The sequence below is a fragment of the Festucalex cinctus genome, chromosome 15 (assembly GCF_051991245.1).
Source record: "Festucalex cinctus isolate MCC-2025b chromosome 15, RoL_Fcin_1.0, whole genome shotgun sequence".
NCBI classification, from domain to species: domain Eukaryota; kingdom Metazoa; phylum Chordata; class Actinopteri; order Syngnathiformes; family Syngnathidae; genus Festucalex; species Festucalex cinctus.
The window spans coordinates 20,334,324-20,355,152 of NC_135425.1; the positions used below are offsets into that span (position 1 = coordinate 20,334,324).

The 20,829-nt window shown below is 40.5% G+C and overlaps 2 protein-coding genes across 4 annotated transcripts; one reads left to right on the plus strand and one right to left on the minus strand.

Annotated features, from left to right (window-relative positions):
- On the plus strand, positions 1 to 15,374 carry shc3 (SHC (Src homology 2 domain containing) transforming protein 3). Its single transcript, XM_077496884.1, has 13 exons — positions 1 to 102; positions 1,722 to 3,907; positions 5,889 to 5,959; positions 6,571 to 6,634; positions 7,464 to 7,583; positions 8,457 to 8,510; positions 8,584 to 8,635; positions 8,971 to 9,088; positions 10,060 to 10,213; positions 10,297 to 10,390; positions 10,611 to 10,793; positions 11,703 to 12,010; positions 12,774 to 15,374. Exons 2-13 carry the CDS (start codon positions 3,353 to 3,355, stop codon positions 12,900 to 12,902), a joined length of 1,902 nt encoding a protein of 633 aa, XP_077353010.1. The 5' UTR covers positions 1 to 102; positions 1,722 to 3,352; the 3' UTR covers positions 12,903 to 15,374.
- A 747-nt stretch (positions 15,375 to 16,121) lies between these two features.
- Positions 16,122 to 19,349, minus strand: s1pr3b (sphingosine-1-phosphate receptor 3b). 3 transcript variants are annotated; one of them, XM_077497500.1, is made up of 2 exons: positions 19,219 to 19,349; positions 16,122 to 19,080 (listed from the first exon to the last, which is right to left on the minus strand). In XM_077497500.1, exon 2 carries the CDS (start codon positions 19,067 to 19,069, stop codon positions 17,912 to 17,914), a length of 1,158 nt encoding a protein of 385 aa, XP_077353626.1. In that variant the 5' UTR covers positions 19,070 to 19,080; positions 19,219 to 19,349; the 3' UTR covers positions 16,122 to 17,911. The 3 variants fall into 3 exon arrangements, with proteins under 3 accessions (XP_077353626.1, XP_077353627.1, XP_077353628.1); XM_077497501.1 differs by having other exon boundaries at positions 16,122 to 19,127; XM_077497502.1 differs by having other exon boundaries at positions 16,122 to 19,098; positions 19,215 to 19,272.
- Between the last annotated feature and the right edge of the window lie 1,480 nt (positions 19,350 to 20,829).

The window sequence follows — 20,829 nt, forward strand, 5'->3', positions numbered from 1 at the left end:
GAATGAGCCGCCATCTTGTTTAGAATCAGCATGACACATGATTGGATAATTGATGTCACATGCTGCCAAGGAGTTTTACATGGCTGTTTCGTGTCAAAACAGGTGAGGACGGCGCCGCTAATCTTTTTTTGTTTGTTTTTAAATATCTTCAGCTAAACTTTATGGGTTGTGTCACAAAGATGATATATGTCAGATAATTTTATTGTAGAAGAACATTATTTACGGAGCCCTGGTGACATGGGGGAAAAAACAACAACCTTTGCGTTCTTTCGCAAATAGTGCGTTCCCTCTCAAATAAAATAAATAAAAAAACGGCGTTCTCTCACAAAGATTGCGAGATAACGCCTTTTTTCTTTTTCTTTTTTCTTTCTTTTTTTTTTTGCGAGGGAACGCAAATTTCTCTACTATACCTTGGGGGCTCCGTAAACACTTCCGGTCATCATCAGTTTTGTTTTGTTTTTTGTCGCCCCCCCCCCCCCCCCCCCCCCCCCTACCGTGTCACCATAATATCCGTAATATTTCGAGCGTACTTTTTGAAATGGTGGTAGATATATTTTTTAAAAATGAAGTCAATAAATGTGGCAAAGCCTTTTATAATTTAAAAATCGATTTGTTTTGTACCCTGTGATTGCATTCTTTTAACCCAATTCACTCACACGGGCTATGATACATTCATTGAAGCTCACTGTGTATATAATCTATTAAATGGACAATTCCGAGTTTACATCACGAATCAAAATGTTGGCACATTCTAGTTAGTGAAAGGACACTCTTCATTGAAATGCACTGGAGTTAGTTTGGATTGTTTGTGAGGATTATTTTATTTTTAAAAATGTCCTGAGTTTGACTACTGTAACAATCTGCCTTGTTTGTATGCATGTCATAGGCAAAAGCAAAACAAGACGCCATTTGTTTTCACCGTGTAAAGCAGGCTTCCCCAATGGCAGAGGCCCCGGAGTCTTTCAGCTTTGTATATGTTTGCGTACTCCAACACATCTGATTCCTATAATCAGCTCATCAGGCAGCTCTGCAGAAGCCTGATAAACGTCCCGATCTTTAGAACCAGATGCGTTGGAGGACGGAAACATCTAGAACCTGATAGAACCTAATACCCTCGATGACCAGGCTTGGTGAGGCAATTGCGTAAATATCAGAAAGGCCTGGCTGTTCAGAATTGTTCCTGAGTATGTTCAGCCATTACAGTACAGGCATGATAGCACACGACCAAGATTCTATGCAGTTTCGGCTCATTTTGGTTTGTTCATTAATATTCCACCAGAGCAGGCAGGCGGTCACCAAATTTTTTTGACACTGAAAATCCATTTACACGCAGTGACATTGAAATCAATAAATATTTCAATACCCAAACATTAGTAATATTTGTGTTTTGAATAGCAAGAAGACATGCTTGAAGATAAAAATGGTAACTTTTAATTGAAAATCCACAAGTCAGCATGTGCTCTTCTGTTCCCGCACACCCACCCAGTAGATTTAGAATTAAATGTTCTCTTGAATGTTCAATTGAAAACAGTGAGCTAATAATACTGGTTAAAGGAAAGATCATTGTGGAAGGGAGAAGGGGATGTAGTTTTACCATTACTCTAGCATGGATGATTTCTAGGTTTTTATAATGCAAGCATCTTTGAAGAAGATGAAGACGTGTAATCTGATGTTTGTGTTTCTTGAGTTAATACTTGTTTTTTGTGTTTTTTCATAAAGAGTGAAAAATGACCGTTTCACCTGCTCTGCCCGGGAATGGTTTCTCCCACTATCCTGCAAGCCTTCCCTGAATGAGTCATCCAGCCGACCGCTCATTGGACGGGAGCACACCGTCCCGAGGGATTGCCTTGCAGTAGCAGCAGCAGCAGCAGCAGCAGCACAGCGGAGCGGCCTTGCTTCCATTCACAGAAATGTTGGTATGCCAACCTGCTCTTTCATTCACAGCCAGGACTATAAGCGTTGCCTTTTGACCCTCCCAGCCCTCGCTCTTTTTGTGATTTTTCAAATTAGCTCTTTTTTTTTGTTTTGCCTTTGTTTCTGAGGGGAAAAGGCATTTTTTTCCGCTCCTGTCTTCTATATTTGCTATGTTAGGGAGGGAGACTGCAGTGCGAAATGCAGCAGAGTGAGCGAGAGCGGAAGCTGCTCATGAATGAGCGTCGCTCGCTCCCGTTCTAGAAGGCGAGAGGACATTTTTGACATGAATGGTCTGTGTTTGTGTGCGTGAGTGCGGCGCTGAGCGCTTTCTTCCCCGCTGCCACGGCGACCGCGGATGTTTCATCATCATCATCAGCAGCAGCAGCGGCACCGCTCTTAAGGAGACTCTGCTTTTGCGCTTTTTCCTCTTCATTGACTCATCTTCGGCTGAGGAAGATGACGTCCATAGCGGGTTTATTTGGGATGCATCGTCCACATCGCTGTAGTTGCCTTGTTTAAGCTCCTAGTGTTCAACTTCATATTTATGATTATGATGGGGATTTGATGTTGGTGATGGATTTAATTCTCTGTTTTGAAATGGCTGACAAATATAGTTGAGTTGAATTCTGTTCTTTTAACTGCATTTTACGCCCTCGGAAGCGAGCATTTTGAATCGCAGATAGTTTCACTGCACCGTTCGCCTCAGAAGAATAATGAAAAAAAATATATTATCAATTTTTTTGTAATGAATTGAAACCATTACCAATAGATAATCAAACTACCTCACGTTACTCAATTGAAAATATATTTTTGCAATTAAATAAATATTAAATACTGCAACTACATTCATATAAATGATATAAACTCAATTACATTAAACAGTTTGAGATTTAACAAACTGATTGTTGCTAGAGTGCTGTAAGTGGGAGTTGCCCCCCCGTGCTGCCCTCCCTCCAACAGGAAGTGATTTGCAGTGTTCAGCAAGCCTTTTGTCGAGAAGGTTTTCTCACATCAGTGAGTCATGCTCCAGCTCTGAGCCGGCAGGAAGGAAACAGCCAGTTCGATTCCGTCGCCATCACCTTCCACGCAGTTTGTGGATTTTTCCGTTGTTTTTTTGGGAGGCTCGAAATCCTCATCATGCTTGTTGCTGTCAGCAGCAGCTGAAGCATCACCACTGGAAACCACAACAACGACCTCTCCATCCTCCTCTGCCTCCTACATGGATTTCCGCTGTGTTTTTGTCTCCTGACTGGATTGACACGCCGGATTTTACCGATCAGGAATCGAGAAAGGTGGCCTGCGATTGCTCTGCAACGTTTCCCACCACCACCGTCGCTACGTCTGCTGCTGCCATGTTACAGGAGTGGGTAATCATCGCGGCAAGGAGGCGGGCGGTGCGTGTCGCTTGAGGCGCTGTGAGAGAGCAGAGGCGAAGGGTATGCTTCACCGCACCAAATACAACCGCTTCAGGAATGAGTCGGTGACGTCCGTCGATGACATCGTCCACGGCCTGTCCATGAACCCCAAGGTGTCGGCCAGCCCCGAGACGCCTTACGCGCCCCCGGCCGACGTCCAGTCCAACGCTCCCGGCGCCCCCGCCGCCGCTGCCGGCCACGACCACTCGGACGATGGCGGTACGCCCCTGTGCGCCCTGATCAACAAGGTGTCCAACCTGAAGTTCAGCAACTCGGGCAGCTTGCTCGGCATCAAGGGTCTGCCCTCGGCGGTCAAGGACCTGGCGGTGGCCAAGCTACAGGGCGGCGGCGGCGGCAACTCGGGGTCGGGCCCCGGAGTGACGACACCAGGGGCGGCAGCCTGCCTGTCGACGCCGGAGCCTGCCGCGGGCATGAGCAAGAAGAGCAGGCTGGATGAACTTCCGCCCGCCGGCGAGGACTGGAACCCTGGCTGCGGTGGCCCGGTGGGCAAACATTTCAGAGGGTGGCTGCACAACAGTGAGAAGATCTCTGGGCCAGGAGTGACGTACATCGTTAAGGTAGGTGGTGAATGTAACATCCATGCATCCATTTCTCATTCTTTTTTCTTTTTACATGTCCAGTCAGTCATGTTCAGCTACGTTGGGGCAAAAGGCCGACTACACCCTTAAGGTGTACAAATTTTGCCACCAATATTTTTCCTTTTAGTGAAAATGAACATCGAGTCCACATATTGGTTATCAGCCTCCTTGACTACTAATAATTGGTTTTGGTATTGGCTTTGAGAAAAATAGTCTGACTCTAGTGGTATTGGTACTTTGTATCGGTGACTACTTGAATCGAGTACCAGCATATTAGACTGAAAAAGTGGCATTGAACATCCCCACCAGTACACCTGGTTGACCATCATCAGCACCATATGAGGAAAGCCTCCTGCAGAAGGTCATCTGTGGATGATATCTTCGCCACATTTGCACTCGCCCTCTGTGTAGTGGTTTTGTAACCATGCCGACGACATCTGTATTCCCCTGTGGGCTGTGGCTCTAACAGCAGGGGTTAAAAAAGAAAGAAAAAAAAAAAAAGACAGCATCTCATGTCAACGCCAAGCATGCATCATTCGAAAGAAGCACACGTTGGTGCCGAGCTGTGAATGTCATCATGCCGGCAATGAGTCACCGGCAGGACTGATGATGCCGATGTGTGAAATGAATAGAAATATTTTTATTATTATTTTTTTTACACTGAAATCCTCTTGTTTTAATGTGCGTAAGGCAGCATGAGAGAACAGTGACAAGTTGTCACACAAAGTGTCTGTGTGCCGTGTCACATTAACCATATTAAGGCCAGTCTGCGTCAATGAACGCGGCTACCGTTGTGGGCTTTCGGTCCTGTGAGTTCAACGTCGCTTCAAATTAGCATCACATGGTCGCCCCCTCACCCATCATGTGCCATTAGTCTCAATGGACGTCGATGTCATCCACAACATGCACATCAATGAATCCCTTTAACAGCTCAGTTCCGCTAAGCAGACCCAAACTTTGAAAAATAACTCACCTTTGGCCATAGCGTTGACATATAACACTTGGATCTAATGTAAATGCATTTGTACAAATGGCACAGTGACAAAAATTACATAAAAAAAAAAAAAACTAAACAAAAAAAATGAATAAATCTGCTCTACAAATGAATGAAAACTACGGCAACTGAATTAAAAAAACAAAAGCCAAAACGAAATGAAAACTGTCGTCAACACTTGACCATCTTCTGGCCGCATCTTTTCAAAAATGATCTTATATCCTGAGCATTTAGCCAACTTAAGCAGCGAGGGGAGGCGGAAATGTTTTTGTTTACAAACCCGACGATGAATGCAACGCTCCTCATCAGCACAAAGTGTTCCCAGTCTGTGCTCTTTGTGAGTAGGTGGCTGCTAATGAAGAGGATTACAGGAGGATCTCATGAGGCGTACTAACACTGCGGAATTCAATATACTGTAGATGCTGTTGTACGTAACTTTTCGTAGTTTATCATTAAGACAGTGATGAAGTTAAAATTACAGCAAATATTTGTAAGGAAAATACTTCGAGGCCATCGATATAAAACAAGTTAGTACACAAAGTAAGAGACGATGGAAACTAGTTCCCTTCATACAGTTGGCAACTTTGAAATTTTGAATTTCAGGTCTGTGTTAATAAATACTAGAGCAGAGCATTTTTATTTATTTGTTGATATTTAAATCTATATATTTTTGTCCTTATTTCCACATTTATTTTTATATGTATATTTTTCATTTTGAGTCTCATTTTTATTTGTGTCTTGAATTTTTACTATTTATGTATATATGTATATTAATTTATTCATTTTTTGAATTATATTTTTATATCCTATTTTTATTTTTTTATTTTGGCCTTCTTGGTCCTCCATATGTTAAAACAACATCCTGAAAATAATGCAAAATAACCAAAGGTAAAACATAACACTTATGCTCTCACTAACTGAATTTGATGTAAAATTTTGTAACGACTTTCTGTTCAATCTTTCCAGTATCTGGGTTGCATTGAAGTGCTGCGGTCAATGAGATCTTTAGATTTCACCACACGATCTCAAATAACAAGGTAAGTCCACGTTTTAATTGTATTCACTTTAACCTGTAATTCCACATCTCTGTACTGTACATTGAGGCATGTCTTCACCAGTCTAGTTGCGATTAGAACCTTTTCAAGTCCTGTTTTGTTTTCATGCAATGTTGTGCACGCCTCTATTTATATCTGTGCAGCTATTGAACCACAAGTTGATGATTCGCTTTGTGTCGTGTCCACTTTTCTGGTTCACTTGCATCGATGTCAGCTGGCAAGGCCACACACTTGTCAGATCGTTCATTTCTAGAATGGTCCATCCACTTCTTTTTCTTCATTATTCGTATTCATATTCTGCCCTCTTGTGGCCGTTTTACGGTCATGAATTAGAAATTTTGAAAAATAGTAAGTTGCTATTATTTTTGTGCAAATTTAAGGAAAATGCTTTATTGGGACATATAGGTACTTTAAAAGTATCTGTCACTTTTTTGGGGGAGACATTTTTACGTATCAAAAGTAGGCGCATTGGCCCTTTGTATCAGCATTGGGGACTACAGAAGAATTGAGTACTCGTACTGGTATCTGAGAAAAGTAGTTATTATTATTCCATAGTATTCATATTATTTTCCATTGTCTCTCCATCCCTCCAGGGAGGCCATTAGCTTGGTTTGTGAGGCTGTTCCGGGGACCAAAGCAGCGCTGCGGAAGCGAAAGGTACGTAGGAGTACACAATGACACAGAGGGCGGGGTCAGCAGCAAAGAGGGGGTGGGGCAGGTTTGTGGAGAGGGATGATGAACAGGGCAAGAATTGAGACGCTGAGGAAGATGAGAAGTGAGACTGTGGAAGGCAAAAAGAGGAGCGGGGAAGGGAAAGAACGGATGCACTGAGGAAGGCAAAAAGTAACAAGCCGTGGAAAAAGGAGGCAGAGTCACGTATGTATATGAATGTTGGTGAAAAAAAACAAACATCATTAGATATTCATTTCGAGTCTATTTATAGCATCGTGGCCCCTGCCCGTTACCTTCCTCTCATCCTTCCTGTCCAGATAACATGTCATGATAACGAGAGCAGAAAAATGATGAGACGTGCCAGCGCCGTGTGTCCGTCTGTGCACGTGCACGTGAGCGTAGGGATGGCATGCGACATCCCGTGCTGCATTCATTGCTGAATGACTCACATAGCACACGCTGTCTGAAACGAAGCGTCGGCCTGCACTGTGTAGTGCTCGTTCCAATGTTCGTGGAGACAAAAACAAAAAACAAAACAATAGTAGTTGCTCTATTTCATGTTATTTCACATTTAATTCACGTTATTTGGGCTGTGGACGTCATCTGTCGGAGCTCTCCGGATCACTTTTGGCTAATTTTATCCAGGCTTCTCTTCATCAACAACTTCAGATGGGCGTTGTCTGCCTTTGAACAATAGTTTTTTAGATATTTGTGATATTTTTCAAGTTCTGTTCTCATGTAAAATGTTTGCCATGTCACCGCAACACGCTTCTAAAGGTTGTTTTTTTCTAATTGAATTCTTGTTGTGTGGCAGCCTCCATCCAAAGCTCTGTCCAGCATCCTGGGGAAGAGCAATCTGCAGTTTGCCGGCATGTCTATCACCTTGAACATCTCCACCAGTAGCCTCAACCTCATGACGCTGGACTGCAAACAAGTAAGCCCGGCAACAAGAGGTTGGCCATATTTATGCCTCTGTAATTAGCAACGTGACAGGATTTCTCAAAAATGATTCTCTCAGAATGCTGAGTGTGAAATGGCCACTTAAATTTGAGTACAATACACCATGATTTTTAAAAATCGCATGATGGGTTCCAGACACTTGAGTTTTATATGCTGGAAGAAGGGTGGTATGTTAGATGAGTGTTTAGCGTGTCCGCCTGCCAGTTCTGAGGACTCGGGTTCGAGTCCAGGCTCCGGCCTTCCTGGGTGGAGTTTGCATGTTCTCCCCGGTTGTTCCTTTTCCTGATCAGCGCGGCTTGTTTTACACAGTTGCTTCCGCCTACAGTTATTTACAAAGTTGGAAAAGATATTGGGAAAAAAATACAACACAGATTATTAGAAGCTTTAACTAAGATGCTAAAATGGTGCAGTCTAATCGTGTGCCGACCTCTGCCAAGGCCTAACAGTCGTAACCATGAGAACATGGCTTCATCCGATTTGAAAATTAATGTCCTGTAGGTGAAAATAAGTAAGTTTTGATAAGTTGGTGGCCGCACGTTCCCAAATATGAGTAGTAAAAATTGAAGAGCTTCTTGTCCCAGCATCACTAACCAAGCAAATGAATGCATTGTAAAATCCAACCTGCTGACTATCAAACTGTCCATACAGTACGACTTTGTCTCTGGACATTCCTCCTTTTGAAAATTATAGTCTGATTTGTCACAAGGTTACTTAGTAGCTACGTCCCCAGCAGTCATCTCAACCAGCGTTTTCTTTTTTCTTTTTTAAAGTTATTTGAATCATAGTCACGCGCTGTTTATAAGCAATATGAAAATGTCTTTCCCTGCTGTATCATTTTATTGTGCAGATCATAGCCAATCATCACATGCAGTCCATCTCCTTCGCATCCGGTGGAGACCCTGTAAGTATCTCATACGCTGAAGTGCATCTTTTTTTATAATACACTTCTTACAATTATTCTGTCCTTCTTTCAGGACACAACAGACTTTGTGGCGTATGTGGCAAAGGATCCTGTTAACAGAAGAGGTATGAATTAAGTCCTTCAACCATTTCATTACTCCATTATTATCATTTTGTCCAGGGTTGTAGACCTTATAATGTAATAACCTCGTGAATGTTTTCAAATTTGCCTTTAACTTAATCAAAAACGGAATAAAACCAAATAATGTAATTTCACCAATAATCTAATAACAAATCCTGATTGAAATGTAATTTTGCAATGTGCAAGGCATGACGTATCAACACAAGTAAGCAACATACTTTGTGAATGTGACTGGAGCAAACTGTGGGTGCAAATGCACAGCAATTTTTGCGTTCTTAGTGGATTTGGACCTTAATGTCTGATCCTGTTGTCTCTCTAGCGTGCCACATCCTGGAGTGCTCAGACGGGCTGGCCCAGGATGTCATCAGCACCATCGGCCAGGCCTTCGACCTTCGCTTCCAGCAGTACATGCAGTGTCCTTCCAGCAAGCATGACAGGTGAGTCCTTTTGTGTTCATAATGCCAGGTCATTACCATTTTTTTTTTCCCCCCGTATGTCATGAGTATTTTTATTTTTTTTAATGTAACAATTCAGATGTTTTTCAAATTGGACTCATATCTATTTCATATGTGGATTTAAATCCGATATGTATCTGATGCATCTGCAGTATGAACGCTCAAGTTGTGCTCATCGCTACACATCTTAAAAGGCAAATTTTGTGCAGGTGGGGGAGAGCACTTCAATATCCAAACATTACTATAGAATTTTATCATGATATGAAGGTCACGATACAATAATTATCACAATATTGTGGGGAGGTTGGCGATACAAAAAAAGTCACAATATTGTAAAAAGAAAAAAAAAAAGCTCATACTAAAAAAATACACACAATATTGTGCGTTTGTACATTACAGCAATGCATATAAACAACCCAAAATCTAATATTGAGTCACTTACTTGCGAATGCACGCACACATTGAGTACCTCCACATATTGACTCGGTTCACAAGCATATTATGTGTCCCTTCATCTGACCATTAGCGCGGATTTTAAACATAGAAGGGCAAAACATGCCTTGTGAAAAGTCAACTGCACGAAACAATTGGCCACCAGAGGGTGCTAGAACTGCACAAATAGAAACCAACCGGCCTTTTTTTTTTTTTTTTTTTTTTTAACAGATGTGTTGCTTTTAATTTAATATCATGAAATGACGACGACGATATATTGTGGCTGTTTTAATATCGCAATATCATGATATTGCTGTTATCGTTACATCCCTGCTTGGGGGACTACTCATTTTTGGTAATAGTAAAAATTTATCCACACAGACGGTTCATTTTTCAAACTATCGGCTTTAACAAAACATTTGGCATCAAGTGCGTATTTGTGTGTACTCCTCTTTTAAGTAAAAGAGATGCACTTCAATTAAGTACAGCACGGACTGATACAAGTGTGCGCTTGCGTGCAGGGTGTTCAACGTGGAGGAGTTGCCGTGGACGGAGGAGGACGAAGAGTCCGCGGAGCATCCGTACTACAACAACATCCCCGGGAAGATGCCGCCCCCTGGAGGCTTCATCGACACGCGGCTGACCAATCAGAATGCGCCCTCAGACGGAAGCCAGGTGTGTCACGTAGGAGCATTAACTCCAATTGCAGAGCAACAGTTGGAGACGTACTAGAATGCAGATTGTCTGACTGCCTTTAGACGGGATCGAACTCTGTGGATCAGACATATTACCAAGGGCGGCATTGTGGAGAAAACTGGCCAAAGGAGAGAAAGTCTATCTTCATACAACAAGGTAGAAACATTTGAAAACACTTTTACTCAGTTGATATGTAAAGAAACAAACTGCCTCGGTAATTGTGCTTGTATTTCCTCCACTTTTTCATTCTGAAATATTGGATGTTAATGTAAATCTTGTAGATAATGGCGTAGCAATGCCATCGTGATACCTGGTGGACCACTTTATAGTCAGCCGTGCATTTCTATTTTACCGATTGCTGACTGTTCCTCTCCAGGGTCCTTGGATATAAGCAGCGAGAGCAGTCCGATGACAAAGGCGAGAGAGATGCCCACTTACATGAACACCCAGCAGATCGACGAGCAGGTCCTGGCGGCGCTGCAGGCCGAGGCGGAGCACGTGACCAAGGGCACGGCGACCGCGGCGAGGGAGAATCCTTCCACGGATCTCTTTGACATGAGTAAGTACGTCTTGGTGCACGTTAGCATTTCTGATTTGCTGGTGTCATCCTATCAGTGATTAATATGAATGAATAAATATTCAAAAGATGCCAATAGAGTAAATAGGGCTGGGTTTCGATTCTGATTTCCTCAATCCATTAGATTTTGATTCGCAAGAGTTCAGTTTAATTCAATTTTAACATTAAATTCCACATTTAATTTTGCGGAGGAAGTAACTGGTTAAATGATGTAGTTTATTAATTAAAGTAACACGTTATAATCACTTAAGTGTTACACAAACATTGACATCAACAAAGATGAGATGGAAATATTTTCATAATTCTAATTCAATAATGAATATAAATGAAAAGGATTCTGTAATGTCTTAAAGTGCAATAAGTAAGGTCTTTCATAAATCTAAGAAAATACTATATCTAAAATACTAATTTAAGAAAAACGATAAGATACAAAAAAAAAAAAGGCTTTTAAAATTCTATTTACTTATAAATTTATGGGGGGAAAAATATTAAAATCGATAAAAAATTGTAATTTTATTTTTTATTTATTTATTTTATTATTGTTTTTTTTTTTTTTTAAACCCACCCCTAAAAGTAAATGCTTTCAAATCCTTTTTTGTAACCACTGTTTAAGTAGATTTAACTGACGGATTTGTTGGTGTTTGTGAACCAAGGTTCCACACTACATTAATTACAAAAAAAAAAAAATTCCCGCCAGTTAACTTGACCGACTAACTGAAGCTTGTGTGTACCTCAATTTTTTTCTGGCAGAACAATGCAAAAAAAAAATGATATTACAATCTTTTGCAATTATTGTAAGTCTGTTTTCCATAAAATACACTGTTTGAGACACCTACACATTTTTGTAACTAAAAATAGTAATAAAATTGTTTTTGAATGAATATCGAGCAGAACCCTTCGAGGATGCCATCCAGTCGCAGCCGCAAGCGCCCTCGCAGGTGTCGGCCCTGCACAAGGCGACGTCGGTGGACAACGCCAGCCCGTTGCTGGCGCGCTCCATCGCTTTCCGGGCCCAGGAGGAGCTGGAGGGCCAGGCGTGGTACCGCGGCAAGATGAGCCGGCGGGACGCCGAAAAGCTGCTGCGCGATGACGGCGACTTCCTGGTGCGCAAGAGCGCCACCAACCCGGGCTCGTACGTGCTGACCGGCATGCACAACGGGATCGCCAAGCATCTGTTGCTGGTGGACCCTGAAGGCACGGTGAGGATCACACGCGCAACAACAACAACAAAACGTGTTGTAGGGATGTGTGTGTGGTTTCTGGATAATAATTATTGTAATTATTATGATAATTTTTATTATTATTTTATTATCATTGTTGTTGTTGTTGTGGTTGTTGTTACTATTATTATTATTAATTATTAGAATTATAATAATTATTACTATTAATGTTATTATGTGACTGCTGTCAAAGCAGTCACATATTAGTATCCAGAAAAAAAGCGTTTATTATTATTATTATTATTATTATTATTATTATTATTCCGTCTTATTATTATTATATAATATTTAGAATTATAGTAATTATATGTTTTTTATTTTTACAATTATTATATAATAATTATTATTATATAATATATTCATTATAATTATAATAATTGGTATATAATATATTTATAATAATAATAATAATAATAATATTTTTATTATTATTGTTGTTGTTGTTGTTTATTATTTTAATAATAATAATCAATATTATAAGAATTATTATTAAAAGAATGATAATTTATAATCATATTATATATTATATAATAGAATACTATTACAACTACTACTAATAATATTAAAAATTATTATTATTATTATTTCTTCTTCTTCTTATTATTATTATTATTAATTATTATTATCATCATTATTATTATTATTATTATTATAAAAAATATATATATATTGTCAGACTTGCTAATGATTTGCTACCGTGCTGTCTCCCGCCAAAACTAATCTCGTTCTTTCCGTTTTAAAGGTTCGGACGAAAGATCACGTGTTCGACAGCATTAGCCACCTGATTGGCCATCACCGTGACAACAACCTGCCAATCGTGTCTGCGGGGAGCGAACTATGTCTGCTGCAACCGGTCGTATGGAAGCAATGACCCTGCGACCGCCACACGGAAACGGGAAGCTCTCGAACTTTCTTTCCTACCGACTCAGAAACTTGAAGCGTGAGGGAAGATGCTTAAAAAAAGAAAGAAAAAAAAGTCTATAGCGCTTGGGTGACGCAGGGAAAAAAGAAAAGAATATTTATTATAGAACTGTTATTTTATCGTGACGACTGAAATGCTATATTTTTGCGAAGACACAGTATAGGACACCCATGATATATTGATTTGTTGTTTTAAACGATATGATACTTGTAGTTTATTTAAACAAATCAAACCTCGACGAGGTGTGGACCAGAATATTTTAAGAGTACGAAAGCTACAAAAGTTACTTTTTGTCCGCCAAGCACAACCACATTTTTACTGACAAACAAAAACAAACAAAATGCCGGAGCCCCAAACACAAAAGCTGATTCTCGCGGAGGAAAAATCAGCTTTGTCGTCGTCGGAATGCCAACACGCATCCCTAATAGTGTTGTCCGTGGCTTGAAAGATAAGTTCAAATTGTTTCCTTGCGGGGCCACACTGAAACCGTAAAATATATTTTTAAAATGAGGAAAAAAGTTGTAATATTAACAGTCTTTATGAAGTCATGCCATTTTCAGAAAGTCTCATGTATACTCATGAAGTGAAGACTTTCTTTGATATGTAGTCAAAATGCTACCACTTTATTTATGCGGTATGTATTTAAAATTAATCAATGTAATATTCTGTTTTTTCTATTTTTCTTCTATGAATTTATTTTTTCCTTCATAAAATTTTTTTCCTTCATGAAACTTTTTTTATGACTTTATTCTCATGTTGCATAAATGATTACATAAAATTACACCAATTCTCATTCAATTCTCAAGTTTTTTTGTTTTTTTTTTAACAGAAAAATTCCACTTAATTCTCTCTAACAAATTATTTTTTTTCTATTTTTTTCACCACTTTTTTTTTTTTTCTTTTCCAATACTTCCGTTGCAAGGCCCTAATACTTTCTTGCATGACTTCTTAAAGTGATGTCGTCGATGCCCTTTCAGCTTGTGTGCGCTAACACTGTAAAATAACCCCGCTTTGATTTGCACGATTTGGATTCTTTTGTAGCTGTTAGTGATTGGTTCGGAGTGGCTTTGATCTTATTGTTTTGAACACGACTAAGTTGTGACTATTTTTTACTGCCCCCCATGTGAATAGCACAATCGCAGCGTTGGATGAGACGTCATTTTGCTTTGTCACCAAAGACGGAAGAAAAAGAAGCAGGGCCTCCTCTCGGTGAATTTCTACTCGAATTTAGCCTCATTTCTTCACAATAGTAGCAAAAAACGTCATTCTCTCTCAACCCGTTATTAATGGCAAGTGAACGGGGTGCGTTCAAGTGCAGTCTAACCAAAATTGGCATGCGTTTCAGTGGGTTTTGATGAGACCAATGCAATGTGATGCCTGTATTTTGTATTTTGCTGCACTGTGTTGTCACTTAATACATCCATTCAATAGAATCGGCTGCTGTTGGGAAAACCTGGAAACAATCCGCGGCAAGTTTAACTTGGGAAGTTTTGGGGATAATTGTCAACGTTGGACACTTTTCTTAATTATCAGATGTATTTTTATTTTTTTGGGGGGGGGTGAAAGGAGTTTATATGGTGGCAAGTATGCGCTGATCTGATTGGTTAATTCTGAACACAGCCACGTTGCACTTCTTGCAATGGTATTGCTTATTTTCACTTCCTTTCTCAAAAAAGATTTTAAAACAAGCACGTCAAATCAAGAGTGGAATAGTTTACCTTGGTCTCATTTTTTATCTAAAAAAATTGGCATTTGAAAAGGGGTGTGTAGACTTTTTTTATTATTTTATTTTTTTTATTTTATTTTTTTTAAACCCTTTACAGACTGGCCTGCAGTTTTGTTTTGTAAAAAGTGTCCAACTTTGAAACTTGTTTAGAATTCAGAAAAATGGATTCCTGTGTTTTTTTTTGTGTGTTTTTTTGTGTGTTTTCCCCCCCAAGTTATTTTAATCCCGAGACAAAACCAGAGGCAAATAATAGAACATGTCATTCTTTAGTGGGGCTTTCAGTTGATGAAAACGTGCCTTTTCTTTGTACAAACTACTGGATGTTTTTTGTGTGTGTTTTTTTCCCCCCTTGAAAGTGCAATAGGTGATGTTCAATATGGAGCATGCCTGTTCTCCACTTGTGGAGCTCTCGTGTTTTGGCCCTGCTGCGTGTTGCTGCTTGACACCTCACTCCTTCTCTTATTATTGTTATTACGGTATATACATGGAGTATAAATGTAATGTTTATTTTCCCCGCATTATACAACTAGAATCACACAGAGGTCACTATTTTTTGGAACAGTAAATGGATAAAGCGAAAGAAACGAGGACATAAAAACAAAAAGTCCAGATGATGTTTACAGATTAATATTTTGGTTGTATGGTTTCACATTATTCTGTATGACTGTTGGCAATAAAACCGTGAATGTGTAGAACCTCTGCTTTCTAGTATAGTATATTCATCTTAAAAAAAGAAACTTAAATTAATAATTCAGATTGCTTTTGGTTTGAAAAATATGATTAACACCATTTGTACTTCCTTCTTTAATTATTCAATTTATTTTTACAGACAAAAAAACCCCCCTATTTTAAATTCTAATTATGTATGTTTTCATTTCATGTACCATTTAATTTCTCATTTTAAAAAAAATATTTATTTATAGTTATTTCTTAAATTCCACTACAGTAATTTTCATTTACTTTTGAAACTTTGATGTATTATTATTTTTTTTACTTTTTACTGTTTTTTTATGTGTAGGTTTAAATGCATTTATATTTTATTTACATAGTTTTATTTGATTTAGTCCCCTATTTAAATGTTAATTATATTTTTAGTATACATATACCTTTTATCTGTAAATTGTTTTTGCATTTGTTGTAATTTGTATTTATTATGCTATTTTAAAGTGATTTACGTTGCATATATATTTTTGTATTTGTTATGCTATTTTTAATAGTAATATATTTTTAGTAAAAATTTTCAAAAAGTTACACTTTTTTTATTTGTTTATTTCATTGATTGTCTTAATTTTTTTTTTTTTTTTTTTTTTAATGCAATGTATATGTAATTGTTTTTTTGTTTTTTTTTCTTTGGGACATAAGTTCTCCATGACCGCATTGTAAGTCAGGTGAAGTTTATTTTGAAGAGTATCTTCCATAAAGAAGAATTTTAAGGCTGGCCCTGGATGCATCACAAGGAGGATTTGTGACCTCTGCTGGCCACATGAGGTAATAGCCACTGTTTTGTCTTCATATGCACGTAAAAACACACATACCTGTCAAGGGTGTAGCTTCATGCTTTTAAAGTTAAATAGATAAATTTGTTTACAAAAAAAAAAAAAATTATCCACAGAAAAATGTGCAGCATTAAAGAGGATTTACTTCAATAACCAGCAGGTGGCACCCTCGCACCAATAGTCATGGCTTACCATTCTGTCGCTCCTTTAATTCAAGCATGATGCTGTGGAGATGTACAAGGTCATAATTAGTGCAGAACGAGTATCATAAATAAGCTGTGGTTGTTTCAAACAATCACGACGATAATGCTACATTAGGATTGTGGTTACCGGAGCAAACTGATAACAATGTAGGACTGCATTTAATTTTTATCTGCACGCAATTCCAACCCGGTTCTGATCTGGGGTAAACAGTGTTTTACGCCCTTCCCATTCTTTGCTGACTTGCAATCATAGGCTATATAATTTCTCTTTCCACTGCAGACACTTCTGAATCATATCAGATTTTTATCTGTGTCTGATCCAGGTCTGATTTTCACCCGAGGTACTTTTCAGTGACTGGATTAATCGCGTTTACGCTGCAGTCACATTGGCAAAAATCTCATATCTGTTTTTAATCCAATAAAACTAAAGCCTGATTCAGATCGGTGGGTATCTTATGATCTGATTGCATGCATTTTGCCTCTACTGTTTGATAACACCCAATGACTATATTTGTTATTTATGTGTTATATTTATATCTGTCCATTTATACTGCAATCACTTTACTGCAAATTATTTGACTCAGTAAGGATCGAAACTTAATTCTGATCTGTGAATGTCTGGTTATGATGTTTTCAGTGACTCACATCTGGATCTAGTCAATCCCGTTTACACTGCAGTTACCTGGACCAGAATCTGCCTCATATCCATTTTTAATCCAGATCAATCCCGTTTATACTTCAGTTACCTGGGAAAGAATCTGCTTTATATCTCTTTTGAATCCAGATCAATCCTGTTTACTCTGCAGCTAGCTGGGCAAGAATATGCTTCATATGTTTTTAATCCAGATTAATCCCATTTACACTGCAGTTACCTGGGGAAGAATGCTTCATATCTGTTTTTAATCCAGATCAATCCCATTTACACTGCAGTTACCTGGGCAAGAATCTGCTTAATATCTGTTTTTAATCCAGATCAATCCCATTTACACTGCAGTTACCTGGGCAAGAATCTGCTTAATATCTGTTTTTAATCCAGATCAATCCTGTTTACACTGCAGTTACCTGGGCAAGAATCTGCTTCATCTGTTTTTAATCCACTAAGACTAAGACCTGATACGGACCCGGGTTATCAGGTTTGTGATTTGCTTGCATGCATTTTTTTATTTTTTATTTACCATAGTGTTCACCCAATGACATATACTTCAAATTACTTGGACTGGGAATTATTTGAATCCCCACAGGATTGTAACCTAATTCTGATATATAAATGTCTGATTTTGATAGTTTTTCTTTTTTCTTTTTGTAGAGAGAGAAATCAGAATTGGGTCACTTTAACCATGTAGTGAAAGTTGTTTGTGAATCTGTTTCCTATCGAAGTGCCCCAGAACCCATTCTGGGACTTAGAAAAAAGGTCCAGTTTCCAACTGTCCCAGGTCAAGATGGTGCATTGCTTAGACTGATTTGGACATGATGTGCCTCACAGTCAAGATGTCGTTGTATGTTGTAGTCCATTCTTAGCGTGAAGACCACCTCTCACTCAGCCCCGTCATTCTGGAGGAAGTTGTCAACATCAACCCCGCTCGTCCCCGCAACCACCGACACCTTCCCGGGTCCAGAGTCCGCCTCCACGTCCGGCCCTGCCTCCCTGCTGCCCTGCTGGTTGTGATTGTGGTTGTTCTGGCTGCTCCACGACTTGCTCCGGCTACGGCTAGCCTCCAGACATTGCCTGTTCCCGCTGCCCGGCGTCGACGTTTTCCCCCGGCGGCAAAGACAGCAAGCCAAACCCAGGAAGGCCCTTCGCATCTCGCGGCTGGCCAGCGTGTATATGATGGGATTCATGGCCGAGTTGAGCACGGCCAAGCCGATGAACCAGTCGGCCTTGTACAGGATGGGACAGCGTCGGCGCTGGCCGCACGCCACGTCCACCAGGAGCAGCACGAAGATGGGCGTCCAGCAGGCGATGAAGACGCCCACCACGATGATGACGGTGCGCAGCAGCGACATGGCGTGCTCCGAATTGCTGTGCTTGCTCACCTTGCGGCTGCTGGACTTGACCAAGACGTAGATGCGGGCGTAAAGCAGCGACATGGCCAGGAGCAGCGCCATGAAGACGGTGATGCAGAAGGCCACGTACTTCTTGGAGTACAGCGGCAGCACGGTGGAGCAGTCGGGGAGGTCGCCGAGACAGTTCCAGCCCAGGATGGGAAGCGCCCCGAAGGAGACGGCGATCAACCAGCACGCACCGATGAGAAGGAAGACCCGGTAGTTCTTGTTGGCATCGTAGGGCCTCATTTTGATCATGGTTAGGTGGCGCTCGATGGCGATGGCCAGCAGGCTGAAGACGGAGGCGCCCAACGCCACGAACATGCTGCCCTCGCGCACGAACCAAAGGGCGGGCGACAGGTGCAGGGTCCTCTCCCCGGACAGGAGCAGGTTGACCAGGTAGGCCACGCCGGCCAGCATGTCGCACAGCGCCAGGTTGCCGATGAAGAAGTACATGCGGTTGTGGAAGCGCTGGTTCCGCCAGATGGCCACCAGCACCGTCAGGTTCTCCAGCACGATGAAGCCGCACACCGCCAGGAACAGGAGGGTCTTGGTGTCCGGGGTGCCCGTTCCGGCGCCGGCGCCCGCGCTGGCCCGGTGCTCCAGCTTGCCCGTGTAGTTGTAGTGCAGGTAGATGTGAGGATCCATCGTTTTGGAGTCTGCCGAGAGAAGTGATGCTTCCACTCAGATACAGTTTTTCCACTTCCTGTTTGCATGCAGAAAGCTTTGAAGGTTTACCATCCAGCCGCATCAGAGTTTCAAATGAAAACCAGACCGATGTCGTCAAGCAGACTTACCAGGAGGACTTTGGAGGCTTCAGTTGATCCAAATATGAAGTGCAAACATGACATTTAGCTTTAGTTTTGTTTGGAAGTCAAAGTCCTGGTTGACAAACTTCCCCGAGCCGCTCTCGCTCCGCACAGCGCGCACCATCGCAGCCGTTTTGTTTTTTTTCCCGTCTTGCCTCAAGAGTTGACGTCGGCAGGCTGGAAGTCACACCCCTTCTTCCCTACGCCCTCCCTTCCTCATCCTCTCACTTCTCTCCTCCCTCCTTCCTTCAGTGCATACATTGAGGTTTGCTTTCATTCGTCTTGTATCTCCAGTTTACTCTCGCACTACTCTGTCATCGACTGCATGTTTTTATACGTGTTTGTGTTTCTTTCATCTTATACACAAGACGTCCTCTCTTCCATTCATGGTTGGGTCATCCAATCCATCCATCCATCCATTTAGGTAGCACATATCAATCTGTTGTTCCTCATTCATTATTCATTCATTCATCCATATGTCCACCAAGTGTCCATTAGTCCACTCATGCCTTTTATCTATTTGTTGGTCCATCTGTATTTTATTCATCTAACTAGAGATTTTTCTCCTCTCATTGGTTAATCTCTTTAACCATCCACCCATCATTACCTATTTTTCATCCATTCATCCCCTCACTTGCCTTATCATCCATCATCAATAATTAAACCATTTGTTATTGTTTATCACCCATCAATTATACATCAAGTCATCCACTCATGACCTGTCCATAACTTATTAATCAAACGAGGTGCAACCAAAACAGATTTGGAGTCTGTCTGAAAATTGGTTTCGATTGAACTGAACTGAATCGGCTCATTCATTTTGAACACGTACGTTGTCATGGTTTGGGTTCTGTTTGGGTTGATTTTGTTACTTTTGTCTGGGCTCAGGTTTCATTTTGGTTTAATTAGATTTTGTCCCCTCGTCTTGTCAAGCATTGTCATGTGCTTGCCCTTCCTCATGTGTCAGCCAATCAGCATCCTCTGCCACTTGTGTCTCGGTACCAGCGGTGTCTAATTGTGTCAATTAGTGTGTGTATTTAGTCTCTTGTCTCCCCTCTGTCCTTGTTGATTCATTGTTGTTTTCACCCCGTCATGTTGCCGTTTTTTTTTTTTTTTTTTTTGCCTTGTATTCCCAATGTCTTTCTTTGCTTACCTTTTGGAGTTCGCTTTTGTTTTGGTTTAATTCATACATATTTCACCCAAATTGTAATCTTACTGAATTTAATCATTTATCAGGATACATATCAAATTGCCTTTTATAGGGGACGCACACCCCTATTAATCATCCAGTTTGATTTATCATGCATTCAACCTATGACCCCTTGACCCAATCATTCACCCATTTAACACCTACAAATGACATAGTCATCCATCCATGTGTCTTCCAATCCATCCGTCCTGTGCCGGGTCAAGAAGCAGGCGGGAATCTCCGGTGAACGAACAAACTGAACTGCACACAAGTTGAAGTGAGGTAAGTGACAGTTCAACACAAATTAGAACGATTGTAAATAATGACAGTTGATTGTTTACATTAAGCTCACGTGACATCTTCTTTTAGCTTTGACTCCACAGTCTTTTCTTCCTGACTGGATGGATGCG

What these genes read in the sequence shown, in the direction of transcription:
- s1pr3b (XM_077497502.1), bottom strand. Translation starts at nt 19,272, where the DNA reads ATGTCATGTTTGCACTTCATATTTGGATCAACTGAAGCCTCCAAAGTC. An exon ending in CTCCAAAGTCCTCCTGGTAA is followed by an intron (nt 19,099 to 19,214) that starts GTCTGCTTGACG and finishes TCTGAGTGGAAG; the next exon opens with CATCACTTCTCTCGGCAGAC.
- shc3 (XM_077496884.1), top strand. Translation starts at nt 3,353, where the DNA reads ATGCTTCACCGCACCAAATACAACCGCTTCAGGAATGAGTCGGTGACG. An exon ending in TCGCATCCGGTGGAGACCCT is followed by an intron (nt 8,511 to 8,583) that starts GTAAGTATCTCA and finishes TCCTTCTTTCAG; the next exon opens with GACACAACAGACTTTGTGGC. An exon ending in CCTTCCAGCAAGCATGACAG is followed by an intron (nt 9,089 to 10,059) that starts GTGAGTCCTTTT and finishes GCTTGCGTGCAG; the next exon opens with GGTGTTCAACGTGGAGGAGT.